The sequence below is a fragment of the Lonchura striata genome, chromosome 1 (assembly GCF_046129695.1).
Source record: "Lonchura striata isolate bLonStr1 chromosome 1, bLonStr1.mat, whole genome shotgun sequence".
NCBI classification, from domain to species: domain Eukaryota; kingdom Metazoa; phylum Chordata; class Aves; order Passeriformes; family Estrildidae; genus Lonchura; species Lonchura striata.
The window spans coordinates 90,611,290-90,635,241 of NC_134603.1; the positions used below are offsets into that span (position 1 = coordinate 90,611,290).

The 23,952-nt window shown below is 39.9% G+C and overlaps 2 protein-coding genes across 6 annotated transcripts; one reads left to right on the forward strand and one right to left on the reverse strand.

Moving 5' to 3' along the window:
• Positions 1-3,514: 3,514 nt before the first annotated feature.
• Positions 3,515-13,634, reverse strand: LOC110483196 (tRNA selenocysteine 1-associated protein 1). 5 transcript variants are annotated; one of them, XM_021552911.3, is made up of 10 exons: positions 13,440-13,634; positions 11,890-12,050; positions 10,416-10,496; positions 9,306-9,382; positions 9,076-9,209; positions 8,368-8,499; positions 7,356-7,475; positions 5,076-5,271; positions 4,468-4,513; positions 3,515-3,914 (listed from the first exon to the last, which is right to left on the reverse strand). In XM_021552911.3, exons 4-10 carry the CDS (start codon positions 9,333-9,335, stop codon positions 3,778-3,780), a joined length of 795 nt encoding a protein of 264 aa, XP_021408586.1. In that variant the 5' UTR covers positions 9,336-9,382; positions 10,416-10,496; positions 11,890-12,050; positions 13,440-13,634; the 3' UTR covers positions 3,515-3,777. The 5 variants fall into 5 exon arrangements, with proteins under 5 accessions (XP_021408586.1, XP_021408594.1, XP_021408575.1 ...); XM_021552919.2 differs by lacking the exon at positions 13,440-13,634 and adding an exon at positions 13,028-13,102; XM_021552900.2 differs by lacking the exon at positions 13,440-13,634 and adding an exon at positions 12,889-12,973.
• PAK1IP1 (PAK1 interacting protein 1) lies at positions 13,103-22,499 on the forward strand. Its single transcript, XM_021552887.3, has 10 exons — positions 13,103-13,219; positions 14,546-14,708; positions 16,566-16,686; positions 16,777-16,851; positions 17,471-17,523; positions 17,938-18,083; positions 18,187-18,284; positions 18,973-19,072; positions 20,220-20,346; positions 20,945-22,499. Exons 1-10 carry the CDS (start codon positions 13,157-13,159, stop codon positions 21,103-21,105), a joined length of 1,107 nt encoding a protein of 368 aa, XP_021408562.2. The 5' UTR covers positions 13,103-13,156; the 3' UTR covers positions 21,106-22,499.
• The last annotated feature ends 1,453 nt before the right edge of the window (positions 22,500-23,952 follow it).

The following is a 23,952-nucleotide window of genomic DNA, read 5'->3' on the forward strand; positions in this document are numbered from 1 at the left end:
AGCTTAAGAGAAGGGGAAGGAAGGCTAGCATAATGTGTTTCCATTATGGGAAGAGCGAGATTTACAGAGGGGATGGAAACTGCACGTTGGTAACATACATTCATTAGTAACAATGCTGGCTTCTAAAATGGTACCTGCGTGGGGAACTGACTAAAATCATTCTTGTGCTGGTCAGGTAGGAGCTGAACAAATTTAAAACGAGCTTCCCTCTTCATGTATGCTAAGAATATTAAGGTAAGCTGTAAACACGATTTTCTCTTCCATATACATGTCAAATGCAGCTACACTAGACATTTGCTCTATAAATTCAAGTGCTGCTTTATTTACTTATTTTACCTATTTAGAACAATTTCCATATGGTGACATACCTTTAAAGAAACTCATGACTCAGAAATACTTGTTGATGTAGTCAATGTCTATTGACATGAGTCACTGAAGTTAAATAAATGTCATTAAAATGAGACAAAACAAAAGGCATATATATATATATATATATATCTCCAGCAGAACGATAGTGATCATCACCATTTGATCAATCTTCCCTGTGAGTTATATCTGCAAGTTACTTTGAGGTAGTGCTAGAAAGAAGCTGTTGGTCCAAGAGCATCCCTGCAAAAAGAAACATTCACGGCTTAAGTACCATTTAACCTTTTTGAACACTTTTCAGTCTTCACTGGTTTTTAGCCTGTTTTTTCCTCCCTGTTCACTGACTACAGGATCATTAGCCCCTCAAACCATGGTACTAAAGCTTTTCTGTTCAGAATAGTAGAAAACAAAAACATTACTCTTCTTCAAGAATTAAGTGGGTTTTAGGTAAAGGCACTATCTATCACAGCTAGGTACAATGAAGAGTTTATAAAACCAATACTTGATATTCTTAAAAAAAACCCTTTCATCAGACTTAAAAAACTCCACAACTTTCCAGCTGGGCAAAACAGACAAAAAAAAGAAACAAAGTGAAATAGTGTAGTGTTGAAAACATTGGTCCCAATACTTTTTTTTAAATGTTTCTACTGCAATTAGCTCTTTGCAGAACTGAGAGCAGGCATCTGTATCATGGACATGTTCAGGTCTTTGTGTAGGCTTGCTAAGTGAGGCAGTAGCTGGACCAGTGCTTAAAGTTTCCCCAGTTAAAAGTCTCAGCAATGAATGCCAGCAGATCTGATGCATTCACTTTTTCCCTAATTCATGCTTACACCAATACCAAAGTTTTTTCGGTGTGCATTTACAGTAAAGAATATGCTGCACACAGTATCTTGATATGCACTCCTAACTGGTAAGCAGTATAGACTAGAAAGGCTCAGGAGACAGAAAACAAAATCAGAGAGCTATTTAAAACAGCCTCACACAGGCTGCAACCAGCAGACTTCCCTTCTTCAACTCACTTTTCTTCTGTGCTGACTAAAGAAAATACATTCCCCAACATTTCTCAGGTTTGCACAATTAATGGCTCAAACAACCTCCTTCACTACATTTCATAAGCAGTATTTTCACTATACAGGTACTTTACAGCCCAGAACAGAAGATGCATGTCTGAAAATAGTCTATAATGCAGAGTGTGGAGACCTTGCTAAGATGTAAACTCTGCATAAATATTGTGACTACAGACTCTGATGTTTATGTGCTGTGGTAATACAGTGCTGATTAAAGTGAAATCACACAACTACATGGGCTCCTTGTTATATAATTCACATATGGATCAAACTCCCAAAAGCTAACAAAAAAAAAAAAAAAAAAAAAAAATCAGTGGATACTCTATAGTATTTCTACCAAGCCAACATGCACCCTTACTATCTAATAACACAATGAAAGGTTTCCACAAATTACTTGCTACAGGTAAAGTATGATGTTAGGTAACGCTATGCAAAGCAGGATATGCACTTCAAAGCAGGACACTTCCAGGTCTGTGCCTGGGTTATAATCTTCCAGCTTGTGATGACAGTGCTTGTTGGATACAAAATCCTTTGCCTAGCAACTGGTTTGTACTACCAAGCTCAAGCACCCCAACTGTACACTGCAACTAAAGTGACAGCAAATCCAGCATGATTTTGAAAGTTTAACATCCTCACATCAAAATTCAAGGGGCCTGCATCTATTGAGTTTCCTCCCTTCTGCAGTCATATGAAACAATTCTATACAGACACACTGTTCTCTTTCCCATCCAAATTCTCTTTGCTTCATTTATTCCACTGTCACATTCCCATTATTAATCTCCCTACTGTGACCCTCCATAGACTAACCAGTTCACACCAGAGAAACATTTATGTACAAAATCCCAGTTTTCAGCCACTTGGCAACTAGTTCTCTCCAAAGCAGGGAAACATTCTAAGACTGTTATAGTTGTCTCCCTGCCTGAAAGAAGGGCTTTTGTTTTCTCTCTTTCTACACCTGCAATGCACAAAATTCAGGAAGAATGAAATTCCTATATCACACCAAAAGACCCTTCCAGTTTAGAGCATCTGTATTTCATGGGTGGGACTTAAAAAAAAAAAACCCAGCTGAAATCAAACTGTGAAAAGAGGAAGATTCTGGTGAGCAGGTAGAAGGGACCTGCCATGCCAAATCATCACTCTGCAATGCAGTACTAGTTTCACATTTAAGAACAGCATATGGGATATGACCACCACTTCAATGTAATTAAGTCATTAAAGAAAAAAAACCTGCCATCCTAGCAATTATGGTTTAGACTGCCCCTAAAACACACATCAGTACCAAAATGCCTCGAGTAGCTTTCACATGTATTAGCTGTATGATAATTTCTATCTTTTTCTCTTCAACAAGTATTCATTTGTTTCCAGCCTGAATATATTTAATTGTGTACAGGAGTACACAGTAGCAACAGGAGCTTAATCTGTCCCTATGACTGGGAAATACTTTATACCCTTTCAGGGAAGAACAGTTCAGAGGAAGCCACTCAGAAGTTGCTATCTTAAAGCAGAACTTTCTTCATTGACATCTCCCCTAACCTCTTTTGACTTGAATACTGAGAACTGTCATCCTAAAATGTTATAAACCTCATAACTATGAAACACCTTAGCATGAAGACTGGACAAATAACACGTTTAGGATAGGGTGCAACTTAGTTGAAGAGGATACTGTGAAAAACCAATCAGTATTTGAAGTTTCTTCCTTCTTTAAACCACCTTGGTTTCCTCCAAGGATTTTTATGTGTAAAAACAGGTATTATATTACACCTTGCTGTAAAAGGTCAGATGAGAACACTAACAAGAAGGGCAGAAATAAAATTATCAGTAGGTATCATCCTTAGTCTTTGGAATATTTGCAGCTACAGCAGCTCCAAGTTTACCCTTCTGTATGTTAAAACTGTACAGCGTGTTAAGATTAAGACCTTTTAAGATTTCCTAGGTATCTTGGAAGTATGTGAGAGCTAGTTCTTGCTAGTGCTGATGCCCATATCAAAGACAGGTGAAATGCCCCTACAGCCTCCAGCTAAACTCCAGAAGCCAGAAGAGAAGGTGTTTCGCATATGTAAGTAAAATCTCTTGCTGGCCAGTTTGCAGAAACAAAATTTTATTTACACAGGCAAGTCTATCTTTAGACTCCCACTGAACTCTTTACATTTCTAGAATATTTACATGATTTCAAGATGCTCCAAGTGATGAACAAAACAAAAAAAAAAGATTACAGAAAATGCCAAAAACATAGCCAAAAAAAAACCCCAACCTATCATTGTGCTTTAAAAATTATGATCTAGAGTAATGTAGAAGAAATGTAATTTTAGCACCTTGGTCATAACGGTCATGCTATATAAGACACTTAAATAGCAGAGGGGATGTCAGAAGTGACCGTATCCAGAGGTTGCCAGTGACAATTCATGAGGGCATCATAGAGTTCTTCACTTGTCTCCATAAATTGTCTGTTCATTTCATCAACATCCAAGTACAGCTGTGGATCTGAAAATAAAAGCCTGGTAAGTACAAGTGTCAGAACTTGGGAGGCTTGCACATGAAAACCTGAAGTAAATGCCTAATATAGTGTACTTTAGGTAAATTTAATGATTTAGCAAACTTAATAATACACCTAGTGAGATGTTTATTCACATACAATTTTAATAAAGCTAACAAGTCCAGCTCCTTTTGGAATTAGTGTAGTCAAATGCTAGGACTGTACTGGTATTCTCACATGAAGCAGATACTTTGGGATAATTAAAATTTTTGGACACTATTACAAGACATCTCTACTAATGAGCTTAACATAAAATAATCTTAGCAGAATCAATACAAAGATTAAGCACCTTCTCCAACAGACCATTCTGGAAGGAGAATGAAGACAAACTAAAAGAAGCCTACTTCAAAGCACTGTTGACAGTGTCCCATTATACGTGACGTGGTATATGCCATTAGCTTTAAAATCCTACTTCATCTTAGCTGTAACCCATTCTTTATCCAATAGTCACCGGGCAGAAGTACGGCTAAATTCAAGGTGCAGTGATAGAATTACCATTACCTTCAGTTATTAGGTCATCATTGATTTCAGTCACAGCTGAAGCTTCCTAAAAAAAAAAAAAAAGTATTCATAGTCAGGTTCCAAGAGCATCGCAAATCCAAAACAATTTTATGCTCCCAAATATTCCCTTCTTCCCACAGCTATAAAATAAGCAGGAGCGGGTGGCGTTTGTTGGGGAAGGGTTTCTTGTGGGGTGTTCGTTGCTTTTTAATGCTTTGGTTGGTTTTTTTAAGAAAACCATAGTATAATTCCACTTGAAATGCACTTCTGGAAGTTGTAAGATGATCATATCTAGGTCTGCCAGTTGATCAGTTACAATTATTCTTTACTTTTCTTTAACCAAAGTACATCAGAAAAACAGGATAAGATAAACACTGCGAAAACTTGCTATCAGAACTATTATTTGAGATTCATGAACAAATACTACTGCATAAATATCTAATTCTATAGATGCACTCAAGCACTTAAATCCAAAATGTTGAACATTACCTTCACACTTATCTGACTGCATGATTTTAGTTTTAGAACTTTTTTGCTCCGATTTAGACAATCCATATGACTTGTTAATTGTAGGGGTTTTTTTTTAATTAACTGTGTAGTATCTTTACCTCAAAAACAGCTGGAGCCATAACAGCATCTCCTAAAGAGCAGTCTCCAACAGCTTGCATGCTATCATAGGGAGTATAGGAGCTGTAGTTGTAGTCAGCATAAGGATCGTAATTCCACTGTGAATAGTAGTTCTGATAATCTTGGTAATAATCATTATAGTTGTATGACTGGTACCGCTGGAATTCTGCTTTCAGTCTGAAACATGAGAAGGTATATATACAGTTAAGGGTTTGAGACAACTGTAAACCCACTGCTGAAATTAACAATTCCACACACTTCCAAATTTATGAGGAAACTTTCCTAAACAGTTGCCGAAGTTTTATGTCACAGCACAACACCTCACATTTATATAAGGAGAGCAAATGTTCACCTCCACCAATGCCAAAAGTAATTTTTTCTATGCATTAACTCAAGTTACATTTATCTATATTCAGTTTGAATACTTTTGGTATTGTTTAAACATCCTACTGATTAAAAAACTAAGATCAGAGACCTTTACCAAGCACTGCTTTTTTAAAGACACTTTGAACACTTAATTAGTCCTTCCAACTTTTGTTTTGTTAACACAAAATCTTGTTATTTCCAGAAAAAGGGGGTAAAGTCAGATTATCTGTTTCAGAGGAGCATCTGATACTGCCTGTAAATTTACCATGTCTACCTTCACCTTCCCAAGTTTTGACCCATGAACAGTTGCCAAAGCTTAGCTATAAGGTGAAGTCAGCACTGCTGTTATCCAGAATGAAACCAAAGCAAGAAATTACAAAACTTATTAGTTATGAAGACCAAAGGGCCAGGTATTTGTTTTCACTGCTTTCCCTCTCCTGAGCAGATTTTTCCCAGGGACAACTTCAAGTTGACTAATGACAACCATCAATGAACACAAGCAGTCTGTTCTAAAACAGATATATACTATATGGGATAAATCAGCTGCACATTCCAAGAAAATCCCCTATGCTTACACATTTCCTCACTGATTACATACAAGCAGATCTCCTGTGCTTGCAGTGTCCAATGTCCCTTTATCTCCACTTTGCTACAGAAAATTCAGATTGGGGCTTTTTGCCAAGACCACAAACTGAAGGAGCTCAGAAATAATTTCCAATGTAGTGACTTAATGACAAACTACTCTGATGGCTGGATTTTAGGATGCTGTGAGAGCATAGTACTCAGCCATTCAGAAACAGGTATAGATTAGTGGTGTGTATTTTAATACTCACACTACATTTCTGCTTCATTACTCTGAAGCTACGCATACATTCTAATAATTAGGTATTTTATTGTCTTACTACTCTAGTAAATAGATGATGTTTCATGTGTCAGTCTTCTGCTTCCATCTTCTCTCCTACATCCATCTCTGTAGGAAAGAAACACCTAAAAATACTGCTGACACTCTTCTGGATAGCAGAAGTGAGGGGAAAACTTTCATTGGGACCTCATTTTCAGAGCAAGTTAGTGAAAGCAAATCTGGACAGTTCTCTCTTGGGTAAGGGCATTTCCATTCCAAAGCAATGTTGATTGGCAAAATTATCCACGGAAGAGAAGCAGAAGCTGTTATTTTTAGCCTTCTAACAGAACACACAAGCTAGCCTCATGAATATATACTGAAATTGTTTCATAGACTGTTCTATTTTTGTCTGTATTCTGGATCACAGTTTATCAAATTTGGTATCAAATCGCTAACTGGATTAAACTGACTAAGAGAACTGAGCTGGCAGAAAAAAAAAAAACCCTCTCAAACCCAACCAACTTTCAATTTCCTGCTGACCTAATCACTTGAGGAGCAAAGAGTAGTATTCTACGCAAACTGTTCAAGCAACATCTTCTTTGGCTTCTTCCCCTCTATATTTTGTGTTTTTCCACTAAAGAGTTCCTTCCTCTGCCAGTCTACTTTAAAATTAACAATGTGCTACTTTGCCTAAACCAAGGGGAAAGGCCTAGAAGAAGAGCTTCCTAGCGTAAAAATAAACACTTGTTGTCCCTCCTACTTCTTCAGGCACAAATATTAAATACTTACAAACACATTCAGCTTCACTACCATAACCATTAAGGCTGGTCACAACAGCAGCTAAACCCAAGTTATACAATCTGGCTAGACTTAAGAGTTGGATTTCCCCAGCAATCCTCAAAGAGGCTGATGGATCCAGGCAGTCAAAACATAATGCTTCTTGATTTTGCATCCTGTACAGCCATTATAGCAAGGGCCATAGTCTTTACAAAGGCAGAGCTAAAAGAATCTGATTATTTAGAATTACTGTATCAATGCACAACTCACTTGTTACCTTTTAGAAATTCCTATGCTCAGCCGGATTCGTTTTCCCCCCAGACCTGGTGCATTCTGGCAGTCTTGCAGTGCCCTCATCTGATCACCTTGCTCACCAAATCTGACAAAGGCATACCCTCTACAATTTTCAAAGGGAGAAAACAAATTCTAGTATTCATAACAGTTACAAAGCCAATTAATTCAATTTCTGTCTTCATGAAAACAATAGCTACTATAGCTTCTATTACCTAAGCAAACTCCCTGGCATGTGCGCATGCACAGAAGATGCTTTCACAAAATTAAGAACTTGGGCCAGAAGCAAGACGTTTTGTTGAAAGCATTAAGATGCAACTTGCCGAAAGCCAGCAAAACAGTACATGTTAACTGCTAACTGTGTAAGTAACCAGATTATATATTTCTGCACTTAACAGAAGTTCAGTATATTCAATATATCAGTATTAACCCATTCCTACTACTCTACAGCTCCAACATTCTTTCTAAATTTGCTCTCTCAGATTTCCTTTTTTTTAAGTTTTTTGAATTAGTCCAGTACAGCCAGTGTTTTCTGAACAACAAATTCACTTATCCCTGCTTCACCCTCTCCCTGGTCAGTGTAACTTCTACCACACTTCATTTATTAATAATAGTAATTCCATCACCCAACCCACCAAGATCTGCTAGGCCTTACACTTCTACACATAAAAAGGGAATTATTTTGTCCTCAGTACTGCACTAAGTGGACACACTGCTGTAGGTAAGCACAGATGTCCATGCAGAGCTCTCCATTCTCCCACCATCTAACCACATTCATGCAGATATGCATTTGGCTGAATTGAAGCTTAACACATTAGTTAGCTAAAACTAACCATAAAGTTTCAGAACCTCAAGGATCTATGTTGTTGAAAAATAATGCCAGAGAATAATCTCTCTTCCTGCCTCTGAAGAAAATTCAAAACCAGCTCAAATGTAAGTTCTTATATATTACTTATAGCAACAAACATACAGCATTAACACATTTTCACAGGCATTACCTGGAATATCCTAGCAGGTCTGTTGCTATTTTGCAGTCAATACAGGAAGGGTACCTCTTTAGGAAATAGTCATAGAGCTGAAAATCATCTACTTCTGGAGTCAGCTCCCCAACAAATATTGAATAATCCGGTCTTTAAAAAGATAGGAGAACCACCATTAAGTTTCAGAGTAATACAGTTCATGTCAGTATTAAAGTCCCTAACATACAAGTAAGTAGTTATTACCGGACAAATAGGGAGACAAAATATGAAGAGAGCATTAAGCAAAACTGTGTTAAGCACAGAACTGCAATGCCATCACTCCAGCAAGTTCTTAATTTCTCTGAGTCAATTCTACGATTTTTGCAAGCATTTCAACAAAGACCCATCCAAGTTTATTAAAGAATCCTTTTACAAGTTGGTTTTAGAAACTATTATTTGTTGTCTGAAGGGCAGGACATCCAAAAATACCAAGAAAAAATATTAAATTACAGCCAGAATTCAAAAAGAGCTAAGACTATTTTGACATCACATCTCAAGCAATTATGAGAGACAAACTAGGAAAAAATCTTCATTATTCAAATGGCAATACAATTCCATAAGCAATATTTATTGTATAGGCACCAGGTAAGCCATTTCAGGATATTTAAAATAATCTATGACATTCACTAGTCATTAGCAATTTAAAAAGATAAAGGGTCAGAGCTGCTCCTTTCTAAAGGTCTTTACCTGGTCGTGTTAGTACTACTAGGGACAAACTCTATTCTCCCCGGTTTTATTTTGTTCTTTTTCTTCCGTTTCTTCTGCGGTGTTCTCCACCAGCTGTAGGCCTGGAGACACTCTCTTTTTTTTGCCATCAAGTCCTGCAGGGAGAAAAAAACCCACCTTTATAGTATTTAGCCTCATTTACATTCCTCCCTCCCACTCCCCATCACCACAGGTGATTTCCCCATATTCACCTTGCCCTTGAAAGAAGCCTGGGGTCCCATTTCTCCCTCCGCCTCCCATGAGGGAAAGCAGCCTCTGGGGAAAACGCCTGGCAAAAATAACAGAGCCAAAGGATTGTATGAACAGCCATATTCCCCTGACTTGTCAAGCTGGCTAAAGGATTGACAGCTTCCTCTGGGAATTAGGGACAAACCAGATAGCCTTTTGATGCTGGCCAATCCTAAATGTTAATTAGCTTTAGGACTGGACTGTGTTCCACTTGAGCTCCAGGATGCAAAAAACCCTGCCGCAGCACAATCTGCACAATGAAGAGGCAGGGAAATTGTCACTCTTGCTTAGAGGGGATCTCCACTGTCCCTATCTCCCCTCACCTAAGAATTCTTCTTCTGTGAGATGCCTCTCCTCACTACCCAGCAGTGAGTCACTTTCCCAGGCCAGGAACAACAACAAGAGGCCGATTAATGGAATTTAAGGAGAAAGCAGACCAGGAACAGGCCGTAGCACAGCTGAGGGAAAACTCAAACCCAGATACAAGGCCAGGAAGAAAGAGGCATAAAAAGGTGCCTCTCGGTGAATTAAAAAAAAAAAAAAAACAACAAACAAAAGGAAAAAACTTTTTAAAAAGAAAAAAAAAACCCTAAAACCCCAAAACCCACAGCTCAAAAAAGGAGTGGGGCAACTACACAAAGGAGGAGGGGAAACAGCCTTGTTAACACCGGTTGCCTTCCTCAATGAAGATTCTGATGAACAAGGACTTCCAAAAATAAGAATGATGTTCCATAGAATTTACTTACGCAGGCTTTAATGTTCTTCCTCTATAACATCTCCAAACGTATCTTATACAGAGTGTTATGCGCAAGGTTCTTCAAAAGAACTCACGCTCAAATAATGCAAACTGCAAAGCTTCATGTAATGCCCCCCAACCTGCTTGACTCGACACAATTAAGTGTCTTGAGGACAGCCACCAATTACCACATTGCCAGAAGAAATCTTAGGACTAAAAGAACATCCAACTCAGAGCAAGCTAGCTATGTCAGCTTTACATTTACTAGGAATTCCAAGTATGGTTCTGGAATCCATTTAGGCATTGCAAGCCTGTATTTCTGACTAAATTATCTTACCTGGCTTGCCATGGTTCAAACTGTCTTCTGTCCTTCTCGAACAGTGTAACTGCACAGGTTCAATTTCTTACACTCCTTCACCTGAAAAAAATGTGGGGGAGAAAAAGAAGGTGAAGGATTTTATCCTCAATATTAATTACTTTCAAGTATGTTCAGCCCACCATATGTTATTAGTTCAGAACTTAAAAAAATTAAGTTCTGACTTGTCACTGCTAAAACACTGGAGAGAAAAAGGATATATGGCCAACAAGATTACGATTAGATGTAATCTTCACTGTCCTAAACTGTAACAGACCACAAAGTTTTCCCACTGTCCAAAGCACTAGAAAATTCTAGAGATCTTTTAAGTCCCCTATACTTTAACCTTAATTCAGAAAGGCCTACATGTAATAACCCAATAATCCAAAAGATTTTAACATAGTTAAAAGCAAGCCAAAGGACAGAGGTTTCAATATGTTTTGTACAACCTCCCTGGCTTCTTCCCCTTTTAGCCAAATTTAAGTTTACTCGTACCACAAACTATGCAGTTGAAAACAAACAGTGGTACTTCCTATGTGCTAAAGAATATGAGAAATAAAAGCAAAATGAAGGCACAGTACAAGCAAACGTGATCTTTCTCTGCACCTTTTCTCCTCCCTCTTGCCTTTTCCACATATGCATTTCACTCATTACCATCAAACCAAAACCAGCAAATAACATTTCACTGCCATCACTAAACCAGTGGACACACTTTCCTGAAGACCTATGTATCTTTGTTGGATGACTAGGGGAAAAAGCCTAAAGAAAGGATATTGGGATAAACAAACATAAAACAGTGCAAAAACAAATTCATTTGCAAAAAGCTCTGCATTTACTTTCACAAAGAGGCATTCTTCACCCCTCCCAATTTTTTACATCTGGTAAATCTCCTGTGCAGATACTTGACGGCCAAAGTTGTAGTTCCCATTTCCATACAAGAATTTATGTAATGTTTTAGATCTCGGCTGATTAAATCCACAGCTACAGTATGCAATAAACAGAGAGCATCTACAATGCCTTCAAGGCTTGCCTGAAGAGTGGAGCAGTTCAGAGCACTACTTCTGAAAATGGATTACAATAACTTGACACAGGATAGCCATAAACCATAATTACAGTATTCATGCATGGTGCTATTCAAAGTAACTACGGACTTCATCCCCACATCCATCGTGAAGCCAAGAAAAAAAGTCAAGTACAAGCAGACCTAAAACACTAATACGGTTTGTGTATGCTACACTGAGCACATGCTAACTGAAAGTAATTGTGTTCACTATAAAGATTTATCAGCAGCAACTTCTTCCTCTTAAGGGTGGTCATTATTAACACAAATATCCACGTAAAAAAGTTCCTCTAACATTAGTTTTCAATAAGAAGAACCATAAACTCCTCCATGTTCTCAACACTGAAATACTGAATTTTTAATTCACAGCTGTGCAGTAACTTTTTTTTAACTTACCACTTTTCACTCATGCAGACCTAATGGAAGATGGCACACACGACAGAGTGCTCTTGTTGAAAGAGGCTATCAGGAGTCAAGTGATGTTTCTCAGTCGATTATCACCAACTTTTATGCAAAACCAGTTTTGTATGCCTCCCTGCCCAATGTTCACCTTTTCACTACAAAACAAGAACATTTTAAAAGCAATTAAAACAGCGTGTACTAATATACTTTTTTTTTTTCACATTTGCTTTATCTACAGTCACAGCTACCTTTCATTTAAGCAGCAGGGCAGCTTCAACCTCCAGAATTCAAACTCATCTTTAATTGGATTACACACACTCCATAGCAACTTTTTATTTTATTCCACTTTCTTGCATTAGTGCGTTCATATGGGCAAGAAGGTGGGTGAAGTTGCTCACGGCCCGAATCGCCCGTGCAAACACCGCTCAACCAGGCAGCGGGCGATCCGCCCCGCTTCCTTTGGCTCCAATTTCGCTCACACCACGCCTGGGGCAGGGCGCGGGGATGAAGGAGCCCCGCAGAGCTCTTGGGGCCGGCGCGGCGACCCGGGCCGAGCCCAGGCCCGAGCCGTGACGCATTTCTCTAACCGAGCCACTCGGCACGACGGAAGAGCCGACCACAAGTGCGCCCCGCCCGGCCGCGGCCCTCCGCAAACGGCCACACTGGCGCCGGGGCCGCGCTTCCCGCTCACTGTGCTACGCGATAAAAAAATTAAGTAATGAAAAAATATAAAACGACCCGACGAAATAACAATAAAAGCCAGCAGGGCCGGGGCCGGTTCCCCGGTGCCTCGGCCCAAGCGCCTCCGGGGCCTCCGCGCCCCGCGCGCCCTGAGGGAGGCGGGGGCCCCGCGGCCCCGGGGAAGGGAAAGGGGAACACCCCGGCCCAACCCACCCCGCCTCGTTCCCAACATCCCGGTTCGCGCCCCTCTCCCCGTCAGCGGCCCCGACCCCGACCGCCGCTCCCCTCCCCCCTCGCCATCCCGGCACTAACGCCTCTCGTCCTCCCCGCCGCCATCACCGGCAGCGCCGCTTCCGCCCGCGAGGCCCCCAGCGCGGGCTGCCCGCGCGCAGCCCGGTGCCCCGCCGCCGGCGCTTCCCCCTCCGCGGCGGCTCCCGGGGACCCTCCTCACCCGCGGGGAGCGAGCGCGCCGGACGCCACGCGCGGGGCCGGCGCGGAGCGGCGCAGGCAGCGCGGCGGACGGGCGGGCGGGCGGCGGAAGAGCCGGCGGGAGTGCCCGGGCGGCGCCGCGCGGTGGCGGATGGAGCTGGTGGCGGGGTGCTACGAGCAGGTGCTGCTGGGGTTCGCCACGCGGCCCGGCCAGGTAACGGGAGCGGGGGGAACGGGGGGAAGCACAGAACGGTCTGGGTTGGAAAGGACCGTGGAGGCCATCTCCTTCCACCCCCCTGCCACGGGCAGGGACATCTTCCGCGAGACCAGCGTGTTCAGAGCCCCATCCAACCTGGTCGCGAACGCCTCCGGGGCAGCGTGCGGGGGAAATACCTGCCCCGGGCGCCCCTCTGGAAGCGCGCCCCGGTACTCACCGTCTCGCCCGTTCGCAGCCGCGGTTCCGGACGCCGGCGGGGCTCTTAAAGCGCGTTGCGGGGGCGGGGCGGCCTCTCCGCGGCTCTGCCGCCAGACTCGGCCCCCTCGCGGGCCCGAAGGGCGCCCGGGAGCGGCGGAGCCTCCGGGCTGCGGCAGACGCGTGGGTGCGGGGGGCTGCGGTGCGAGGTCGCTCCTCCCGACGCGGTGCGGAGGATGGATGGGACGTGGGCTGGGGCCAGGTGGAAGGCGTGTCTGCAGCCTGCCGTGATGGAAAACGAGAGAATCCGCCTCTCTTACTCTTGTGATTTATCTCTGTGGAGAGACAGCTTCGTCTAAGCGCAGCACTGATTACAAGGGACGGTTTGCACACTTAAATCCTTTGGACTAATCTTCTAACAGCACATTAACTCAGTAAGATCCCATTATGCTTAAAGCTAAGTATAATTCCTCCTTCTGAACTCGTCACTGGTGAGGCCACACCTTGAGTGCTGTGTTCAGTTCAGGGCCCGTCAATTCAGAAAAAGCATTGAGATGCTGCAGCAGGTCCAGAGAAAGGCAATGGAGCTGCTGAAGGGTCTAGAGCACGAGTCCTGTGAGGAGTGACTGAGGGAGCTGGGGTTGTTTAGTCTGGAGAAAAGGAGGCTCAGGGGGACCTTACCACTCTCTACAACCACCTGAAAGGAAGCTGTAGCCAGGTGAGGGTTGGCCTCTTCTCTGAGGGAGCCAGTGACAGGGCAAGAGGACATGGTCTCACACTGTGCCAGCAGATGTTTAGGTTGGGCATTAGGAAGAATTTATTCATAGAAAGGGTGATTAGACATTGGAATAGGCTGCCTAGGGAGGTGGTGGAGTCACTATCCATTATAGTGTTTAAGGAAAGCCTGGAGGTGACACTCAGTGCCATGGTCTGGTTGACGGTGATATTCAGTCATGGGTTGGACATGATGATCCCAGAGGTCTTTCCCAACCTATTTGATTCTGTGATTCTGATTTTTACACATATACTTTTTCAGCTTTTGCTTTTAAAAAATAAAAGTACAGGACAATGAAGTGGAAGCTTTCTGTGGTAAGCTGGAGAAAGACCTGTTTTGCATTTTATTTACAGTCGTGGACAGTCGTTCCTGATTTTACACATCATGCCCACTCCGCCTCATTGTCAGCTGTAGCAGTAAATAACAGATATGTGGTCACTGGGAGCAGAGATGAGACAATACAAATCTATGACATGAAAAAGAGGATAGAACATGGGGCGCTGCTACAGCACAATGGTAAGGGAGCATTTATTTGTAAAAAACCTTAATGATAAAATATTGTAGCTGGAAAACTCCCTTGCTAGAAGAAGAAAATTGATTTTTTTTTTCTAATAAGAAAAAGAGATGGTGTTGCAGCCATGATGGTGAGATCATACAAACAAGGTAAGCTTTTGAGCATAGAAGATAAAAACAATTGTTTTGGTATTAGATCACAAATATTGCTGCTGCTTTAAATTATTTGTAGTTTTAACTGGTTAAGAAGTTATGAACCACAAATGTGCCATTTTTCTCATATCAGGATGGCTTATTTAGACCATGCCTACTCCCAGCTACTGTCTTTCCCAGTGTTTTTGTCCTGTCACAAGTGTACATGAGCCACACAAAAGAGAGTTTGTGTGTGAGAGTAGGCTGCTGCTTCCAGAGGAGCTAACCTGGTACATTTCCCACTGTATGTGCTGCCTGAATTACAGCTGCAAAGTACATGATGGAGTCACAGAACAGTTTGGGTTGGAGAGGATCTTTTAAAGGTCACCTAGTCCAACCCCACTGCAGTGAGCAGGGGCATCTTCAACGAGATTAGGTTACGCAGAGCCCCGTCCAATTTGGCCTTGAGTGTTTCCAAGGACGGAGTATCAACCACATGTCTGGGCAACTCTTACAGTGTATCAGCACTGTCCTTGTGAAAACACTTCCTCCTTACATCTAATCTAAATTTACCCTCTTTAGTCTAAAACAATTACCCCTTGTCCTACCACAACAGGCCCTGCTAAAAGGTTTGTCCCTATCTTTCTTCTAAGCCCCCTTCAAGTACTGGAAGGCCACAATAAGGTCTCCCTGCAGTCTCTTCCCATCTGAACAATTCCAATTCTTTCAGCCTTTTCCTGCAGGAGAGGTGATCCATCTCTCTGTTCATCTTCATGGCCCTTCCCTGGACTTGCTTCAACAGGTCCATGTCATTCTTATGCTGTGGACCTCTTGGAGCTGCAGGCAATGTTCCAGGTGGGGTCTCAGAAGAGCAGAGCAGAGGGGCAGAATCCCATTCCTCAACCTCCTGCCACGCTGCCTTTGGTGCAGCCCAGGACACATTTGGCTTTCTGGGCTGGAAGCACACATTTCTGGGTCATGTCCAGCCTCTCATCCCTCAGCAAGCCTAAGTCCCTCTCAGCAGAGCTGCCCTCAATCTGTCCATCCCCCCACCTGTGCTGATACTGGCTTGCACTGTGCTTTGTGGAACTTTGAGGTTCCCATGGCCCACTACTTGAACTTGTTCATGTCCCTCAGGATGGCATCCCATCCCTCACCACTCACAGGGTTTGGTGTCATCTGTAAACTTGCTGAGTGTGCATCCTTTGTCTATATTGTCTATTGGTACAGTCATCTGTTAATGGCTGTCCAAATAAATCTGGGTCATTTGTGGCTCAGTATTGATTAACCAAAAAGATCCAGGAGCTAGACTGAGCATGGTATCAGCATTTAACTCATGTATGATACCTCTGGTGATAATGGGGAAGCAGCACGTGCAGCAAATTCAGCTGTGTGTCAGGAGCAGGGCTTTGACATGGAAGCATTCCTATCACTGATAGAAGCCCTCTGCCATGGTCTTTGAGTACTGCTGTGACAGAGAACAGACCAGATGGAGTTCAGATGTGTGTGGGTAAAGGGTGCCTGATAGAGCATATCAGAATATTGAATATAGCAAGAAAGTTTGAGGGTTTTTTGAAGAAATACTTAGAAAATAATATAGATTTTCCCAAGGTTAGGGTAGTAGCTGGCATGCCTTGATGGAAGAAGCTTTTCTGTTAAGTTGTACATTCTCTATTAATTTGTGCAATAACTGTTTGGTGTGTGCAACATTGTTAATTGTATTTCTAGGCACAATAACTTGTTTGGAGTTCTATGGGACAGCACATCTACTGAGTGGGGCTGAAGATGGACTCATTTGTATCTGGAACACAAAGAGATGGGAATGTCTGAAATCCATTAAGGCACATAAGTAAGTTTCTTAAATCTTCATATTTGCATACATTTTCATGTCTATTCTACTTGTAAATAATACATGTGACTAATGTTTTGTTTTTATCAGGGGACACGTGACATCACTTTCTATTCATCCTTCTGGGAAATTAGCTTTGTCAGTTGGAACAGATAAAACATTAAGGTAAGTCAAAACTGATGAAGGAATGCAGAGAATCATAATTCAGTAACTCTTAATACGCAACAATTCCATGTTGGGACTAGGCCATGCAACACTGATAAAACATATTTGTTATCAAATTATTCAAAGATCCATTGGTTTGTCTTCTGAAATTCTAAGTGCCAGCTGTTCATACCTTCTTCTTGTGAGCTCTGACTCTTCACTAGTCACTTGTAGATGTATAAATATATTTGCATTTTGGAAGACAATTTGCTTAAACTTTTGAAAAGTGACAGGTTTTGTTTAGTGGGATTTTTCACTTGGAGTGTTTCCATGTTGCTGTAGATACCTGTTTTAGAGCTATAAAAATGCTATTTTAATAGCACAATTTTCTATTGGCCTCCTTTTTGGCTTAGTATTGCAAATGGTAGTTTAGAAAACAAATAACACAAGTTCAACATTACAGCAATGCAATATATGCAAGCAATACATGAACTCATCATTTTCTCTTGCATTAAGAAGGCAGAAAAATGCATAGAGAGGCTTAAAAGCTTCCTTTGGGTGCCTCATGACAGCAGACTGGATTTCAGTTTCGCTGTGCTTTTTTTAACCAGAATGCATATTACCTGTTGTTGTGTTTCAGAACTTGGAATCTTGTTGAAGGACGATCGGCCTTTATCAAAAACCTGAAGCAAAGTGAGTTTATCAGTCTAAATCCACTAATGAAGTGCAATTTGATAGTTTTGTTTTTTGTGTAAAGAAAAGTTGCTGAATTAATCAAGTCAGTTAATTGCAAACTTTCACAATGTCTTTTTCACACGTGCAGGCAAGCATATGTAAGCTCTTGTCTTTAATTATAATAATTTAGCAAAAGGAAAACGTAGTACCACTAAAGTAAGTCTTTGTTTTCCTTGAAATTTGAGGTCAGAGCATTTAAATAAATGTATTTCAGCTTGTTTTTCTTTATGGGATTCTGATAATCAGAAATAAACTAATAGCATAGCTGTTTTTTCTAATTCATTTGATTTTTCACTGAATACTTTCTTAGGTCTAGGTAGAAGCTGCTTCTAAAGATTCTTACTTTTACATTCTCTGTATCAATGTGTACAGATGCACACATAATTAAATGGTCCCCTGATGGAGAGAAGTATGTGACTGTGATAACAAACAAAGTGGATATCTACAGCCTTGACACAGCTTCAATCACTGGCACCATTACAACAGAGAAGAGGATTTCTTCACTTAGATTTATTACAGTAAGTACAAAACCGAGAGGTGTTGGGGAATTTAACTGCTTTGAAACACACTTTGGAACACACTAAATTAATCACACTTGCATTTCTCTTTCCCCATTCCAAGGATTCTATCCTTGCCATAGCTGGAGATGATGAAATGATTAGGTTCTACAGCTGTGACTCTCAAAAATGCTTGTGTGAATTTAAAGCTCATGAAAACAGGTATTCTATATTTGTTTACTATTTAAATACTTAGGGCAATGCTGAGTTCTACAGCTTGTAATGCTTCAAAACTTCAATGCTAAAGTTCTACAGCTTGTAATTTTCGGCATATTTTGCTTTTGTTTTAGTATAGAAAGTGAATATATTTTTGTGCTAAATTCCAAACAGACTTGTTTATTTTTTGTATGAGCATAAGTACTGTGCTGTCCATGCATGTTACAAAAACAATAGCATACAGAATTAAGAATATTGCTATTCTAAATTTGTGAGTGTGTTTGTGTTTAACCACTCTTTACTGAATCTGACTCTTTAGAATGCTTCAAAAAAACAAACCAGTTTTATTCAGTTCAAACAATAGGAGTGTAATTATGTATTCTCTGTTTTTGAATACCAAATATTTATCCAAACGTTGCTTTGAATTCATCAAAACACAAAAGCATTAGCAGTAATGTTGCTGATGTGTCTAATAGTGTATGCTTTACAGTACTAAAGAGTTCTGAATTGAATCCTAATAAGCCTAAGATAAATGACAGCACTCAAAGGAGATCCAAGTTCCTGCCTGTCACTTGGGGGTTTTTTGTTCAAACTGATTTTTTAGACTGTTGCCTATTCATCTTTAATTTGTCTCAGCTTACTGGTCTGGCGTGAACTGCAATGCTGTAAGATAAAAATGTATTTTTTTTCACAGAATAAAAGATATTTTTAGTTTTGAAAGAGAAGGACAGCATGTTATCGTTACTGCATCCAGTGATGGTTACATTAAAATGTGGAATCTGGATCTTGATAAGGTTGGTATATTACACTGTTTGTTACATTTAAGAAAATAAACAGAGAAACAGAATTGCAAACAGTTCTGTTGTAGGAGTTAATTTTAAATCACTGAGGGAATTTTACATAAAATGTGGATGTCTTGATCTTCTTCCATGTTATGTTATGTAGAGATGTATGTCTATGCACATATATTCATGTACTCGTATTTTTTTTTCATCTTTGTACTTTTTTTGTTAACAAACTGTAAAATCTGATGATATTATGAGATCTTATCTCCACTTTATGTAAAGTCATGCTTCCCATCAGACCTAGCCAAGCTTATGACTATCTAATCAGTTATGTATGTTATGACTGTGGAATCAGTTAAGGATTGTAATGGATTGAATTTCTGTAATGCTGATGACTGTTGCTACTCTTTTAAAAACCTGAAGTCTGTGGTTTGGGCAAGGGAAGGTGGTTGCTGATGTTGGCAAAGAACTTATAAAAATACATAAATGTACTGGGTACTTGTAGTTCCTGTATTTTCAAACAGTTCTGATTAGCACACTTCAGCAAGGAATCATGTCTTATCTTTAAAGTTTATTGTTCACTCTTAAAATCAGAAATAGATTTTTACAATATATTGCCTACAAAGGATTTACTATATGATAAGTATCTTACCTAGTTTAAACAATTATTACTCAACATGTATACACTTCAACTATGAATTTGCCTGTTTTTAATTTCACCCACTCTGATTATTTTTATACTTGTAAGTGCAGGAGCGATTTTCCTCTTTTCTCTTCACCTTACATTTCTGTTCCCCTTGTACAGAATTGACAGAGTGATCTTTACCTTTCTGTGTAACATATTTATTTTGACCAGATTCCTTTCCCTGCAGGCAAAGTTTTGCATAACTGTGTGGGCTGCTCTGTCCAGCTCTGAGGGGTAGAATATCCTAATACAGTAGTTTCCAGTGGGTTGATGCTGTTAACACTGCCCATGTGTCTGTGACACTTTATCCCCTGATATCTGTAATAGAGTATTTGTATTCCAAGAGCTGAGTGATACAATTGCCTAACAATGAAAGTGGGCACCTTACGTGCTTTCTCCCTTCAAATACTTCATTAAGTTTAACCAGAAATAAAATTAAGTTTCAATAATCTTCTTTTATGTTTTCTTCAGATTAAAGATGGGCCATCTTTATTGTGTGAAGTCAATACCAAAGCCAGGCTGACATGTCTTGCAGTATGGCTTGACCGAGCTTCAGAAATGAAAGAAAACTCTGATAAAACTGCAACATCATATCAAGGTAACAGAACTTTGTATTTTGAATTGTTAATGTGATGGTGAAGTGGAATACACCAAGTGGGAGGCTTCTCCTATATCCACTGGAAAATGTTCTGGAATTTTGAAGACATGGGGATATGATGCTGGCAAGTGATACATACACTTACCAATCTGATAGTGTCTCAAGCCCATATATTTGTTGGAGAACAAAAGCCTCTTTTCACATTTATTAAAGTTCTTCTTCTATTTGCTGGAATAACATACTGTGGAAGCCACTGTGAAGCTTTTGAGATAGTTAAGAAAACAAACAGTTGACAGAGCTGCATGTCTTATTTTCCTATAAGCAAAATTAGGTGTGAGATCACTGTAGCTGGGCAAACTTACGAAGTCTAGCTCAGATTTGTTTGGGTTTTCTGCTGTTGTTTTCCTGCATTGTAATCTATTTACATACTTGATCTTTATGTATTTTAATCTCACAGGCAAAGCTAGCATAAGTGGCACTTTCCACTGTAAAATAAAAAGTTATTTATATCTCTTTTTTTAAAAATGAGATCCAAATAAGTCTCTGTGCCATTTACACTATAAAGATTGGACATAAAGTTCAATGTGCTTTTTTTCAGAAACAGAAGATGAAAAATCATCAATAGCCAGGATAGACAAAGATTTTTGGACTACTAAAAGGGTTAAAATAGCAAGAAGAAAGAGAAAAATTATTCCAGGGAAACAAAAGCTGGAAGCTCCAGTGCAAAAGAAGAAAAAGAAACAGAATAACATGGCATGAAGGCAGCTACTTTCCCTCCTGTACAAAAAGTAAATGCTGTGTTGCCCTAGTTTTTATAAGAATCTAAACCCTAAATGGCCATACACCTCTGATTCAATGTGTTTTTAAAATGTAATTAATGTTCTTACTCTAATAAACTGACTGATCATTCTGGGAACTTCCCCTAAGTGAAAAAAGCAAAAAATAATTCATAATATGTAATGTTTATATTTTTCTATTAACAATACCATACACTCTTTAACTGGCTCTGAAAAAGCCAGCTAAAATAATAAAAATAGGTGCATCTGTCTCAGTTACATTTTTATTTCACTTAATTGCATATTAGAAACATGTACACTTTTTAGTGTTGAAACTGTTATTGTTCAGTTTGACTCAAGGTATGGTCTGTCTTTGTCCTGCATTTCTTCTCCTACTGTAAGGAAGAACATGTTAAAAATACTTAAAATATGATTATCACATCCCACTCATAGAGTCATGGAAAACTGTAATTTCTAATTTTTGACGTGGACTTATACATGGACTTTATAAGCACAATGTTTGGCTTTTTTACTGTGTGGATACTTAAATATATTTAAATGTTTTAAAAATCTTTGCTCCCATGGTTCACATGGTTCACTGAAGCATTTTTGTTCAAATATGATACATAATTTTAGGCAGAAGAGTTTATATCATTATGGTTTTGCCCTTTCTTCCCCCTTCCCAATGTATTTTTTCAAGTTCTTGATCTGAGCCATGTTGTTAAAAAATAATTATAGAACACCTGAAATTTTTGCCATGCTGATAAAATGTCTCCTCTTTTGTTTGCACTTAAACAAAAAGTAAATTCCTGACATTATCTGTCTGTGGGAACAGGAATTCATCCTAAGCCTTATTACAAATGTACAGTGGGTAAAACAAAACTGAACAAGGTCAAAGAGGTGAACTAAATGTTTCCTTTCTTTATTTTAAGGTCTAAGGCATGATAATGTTGTTTTCTGCACTACTGGAGTAGTCATTACTATTTCTGTTTTCAAAGAGTAATTGTAATCCTACTTTGTTCTTATTCACTTCATCCATTCCTCCTTATTTGTGTAGCAAGAGAAAAAGTAGAGAAAATCAGAAAAAAGATTGAACCAAATCTGGAGACAGGAATGCAGGCTGGTTTAGGGATCTAAAACAATGTAACTCCAGTTCAGCACTGTGCTCTGACACTGAAACAAAATGAGCATCATCAGTGCTGTTACAGAATTGTTCATGTGACAGTAGCAGTATTGTCTTGGAAGTGGGTGTCCATATTTATCTTCTGTAACTGTTTCCCTTACTTAGACAAATGATCAGAGCCTCTTTTTTGGATATTCAATATAGTTGATTTAGGCAATCTCAGTTTAATTCAACATTAAAGGTATTAAGTTTGAGCTTACAGAGTTTTTAATTTTATTGATACCCTAAATGTTTGTGTTCATAAACACATGCAAATAATATAGGACTTCAAATGGTTTGTTGACTTGACATAAAAGTGCCAGATTTTAAATTCCTAAGGCTTCTACAGTAAATACAAGACTTAAGGGAATTGTACAGTGATTTCACTTGTAAAGTCTTATGCCTATTTGCTAGTGCTTATCTTATGTCCTTGATAATGGGCATGTCTGCCAAATGTCTGCCACTAGTAAACCAGTTTTTACTGTTTGAATTTTCAAATCATCACAACTGCAGAAGCAGGTTTGCAGAAGCACTAGGGAAAAAATCGAGTCTGCACGTAATTTTAAGATCAAAAAGCAAAAATTCACAGAATTTGGGTCCTAAAGTTTGCACTTCGAAATATTACACATTTGTAAAAACCCAAACCCCCTGTGTAGTAACAAAGAATTATCCATCTCATGAGACTCAGAACAATTTGTGAACTGGAGACAGAGAAGAACAGTCCTTAGGGGAAAACCTGTATTTTTCATACCTTGAGTGAATACTCTGCTACTAATGAGTATTTTGCAATCTGTTGTTACATCTTTGTATACATCTTCCTTTTCAGTACATTTTCCATTCCAGTTGTCAGGGAACTGCTTAGAATGGTAGAGGGGAGACAGTAGCACAGGGAGAGGAGATGTCAGCAGTGGCAGAGCTGTCCCTGTCAGAAGGGGTGGGTGTGCACGACACTGGGAGAATAGATGGAGCCATAGCTGCAAGGAACAAGGCTCAGGGAGCAGCAACTCAGCTGAGCTCCAGCAGCTGTGGATTTCTTCCAGTTTTCCTGCTTCCTCTCTTGGGCAATCCCTGTGCTGCATCACAAAGCAGAGCCCACTGAAGCTTGTACCAGTGAAGCTATTACAGAGTTTGAATTAAAGAGGAAACACCATCCACTATAGCTTAGATATGTGTTGGTTGTGGCACTTTGCACGAAGGGAGAAGATTCCTACTTAAACCACTGAAGCCAACAAAGGAATTAAATTGCTCCTCACTTTCTGACCATTATGCTAATTCATAAAGATGGCAAAATTTGAAATGGAGCTATGGAAAGCATTTTGCAGGAAGTACAGGCTTCTCATGTTTTATGCCTTCTCTTATGAAGAGGAATTGAACACACTCAGTTTAGGGATCTGGCTATAGGAGTACTTTTTCTTTCTATATAGTGAAACGTCCATGGGAAGGAAGTGCATGGACAATTGGAGTAATATCATGGAGGATCATTATATGAAGAAAATCCATTTCAGCACTCAGAAAAGAGTTTAGCTTTGTAGGCAGTTATAAACATCTCTACATTTTTCCAGATTAAAAAAAATAAATAAAAAAAAGCTAATCATTTTCTTTACAAGATGTTTTCCATCTCTTGCTGTTGCATAACTTCTACAGCCGAAGACTGCTTTTTCTGTTGCA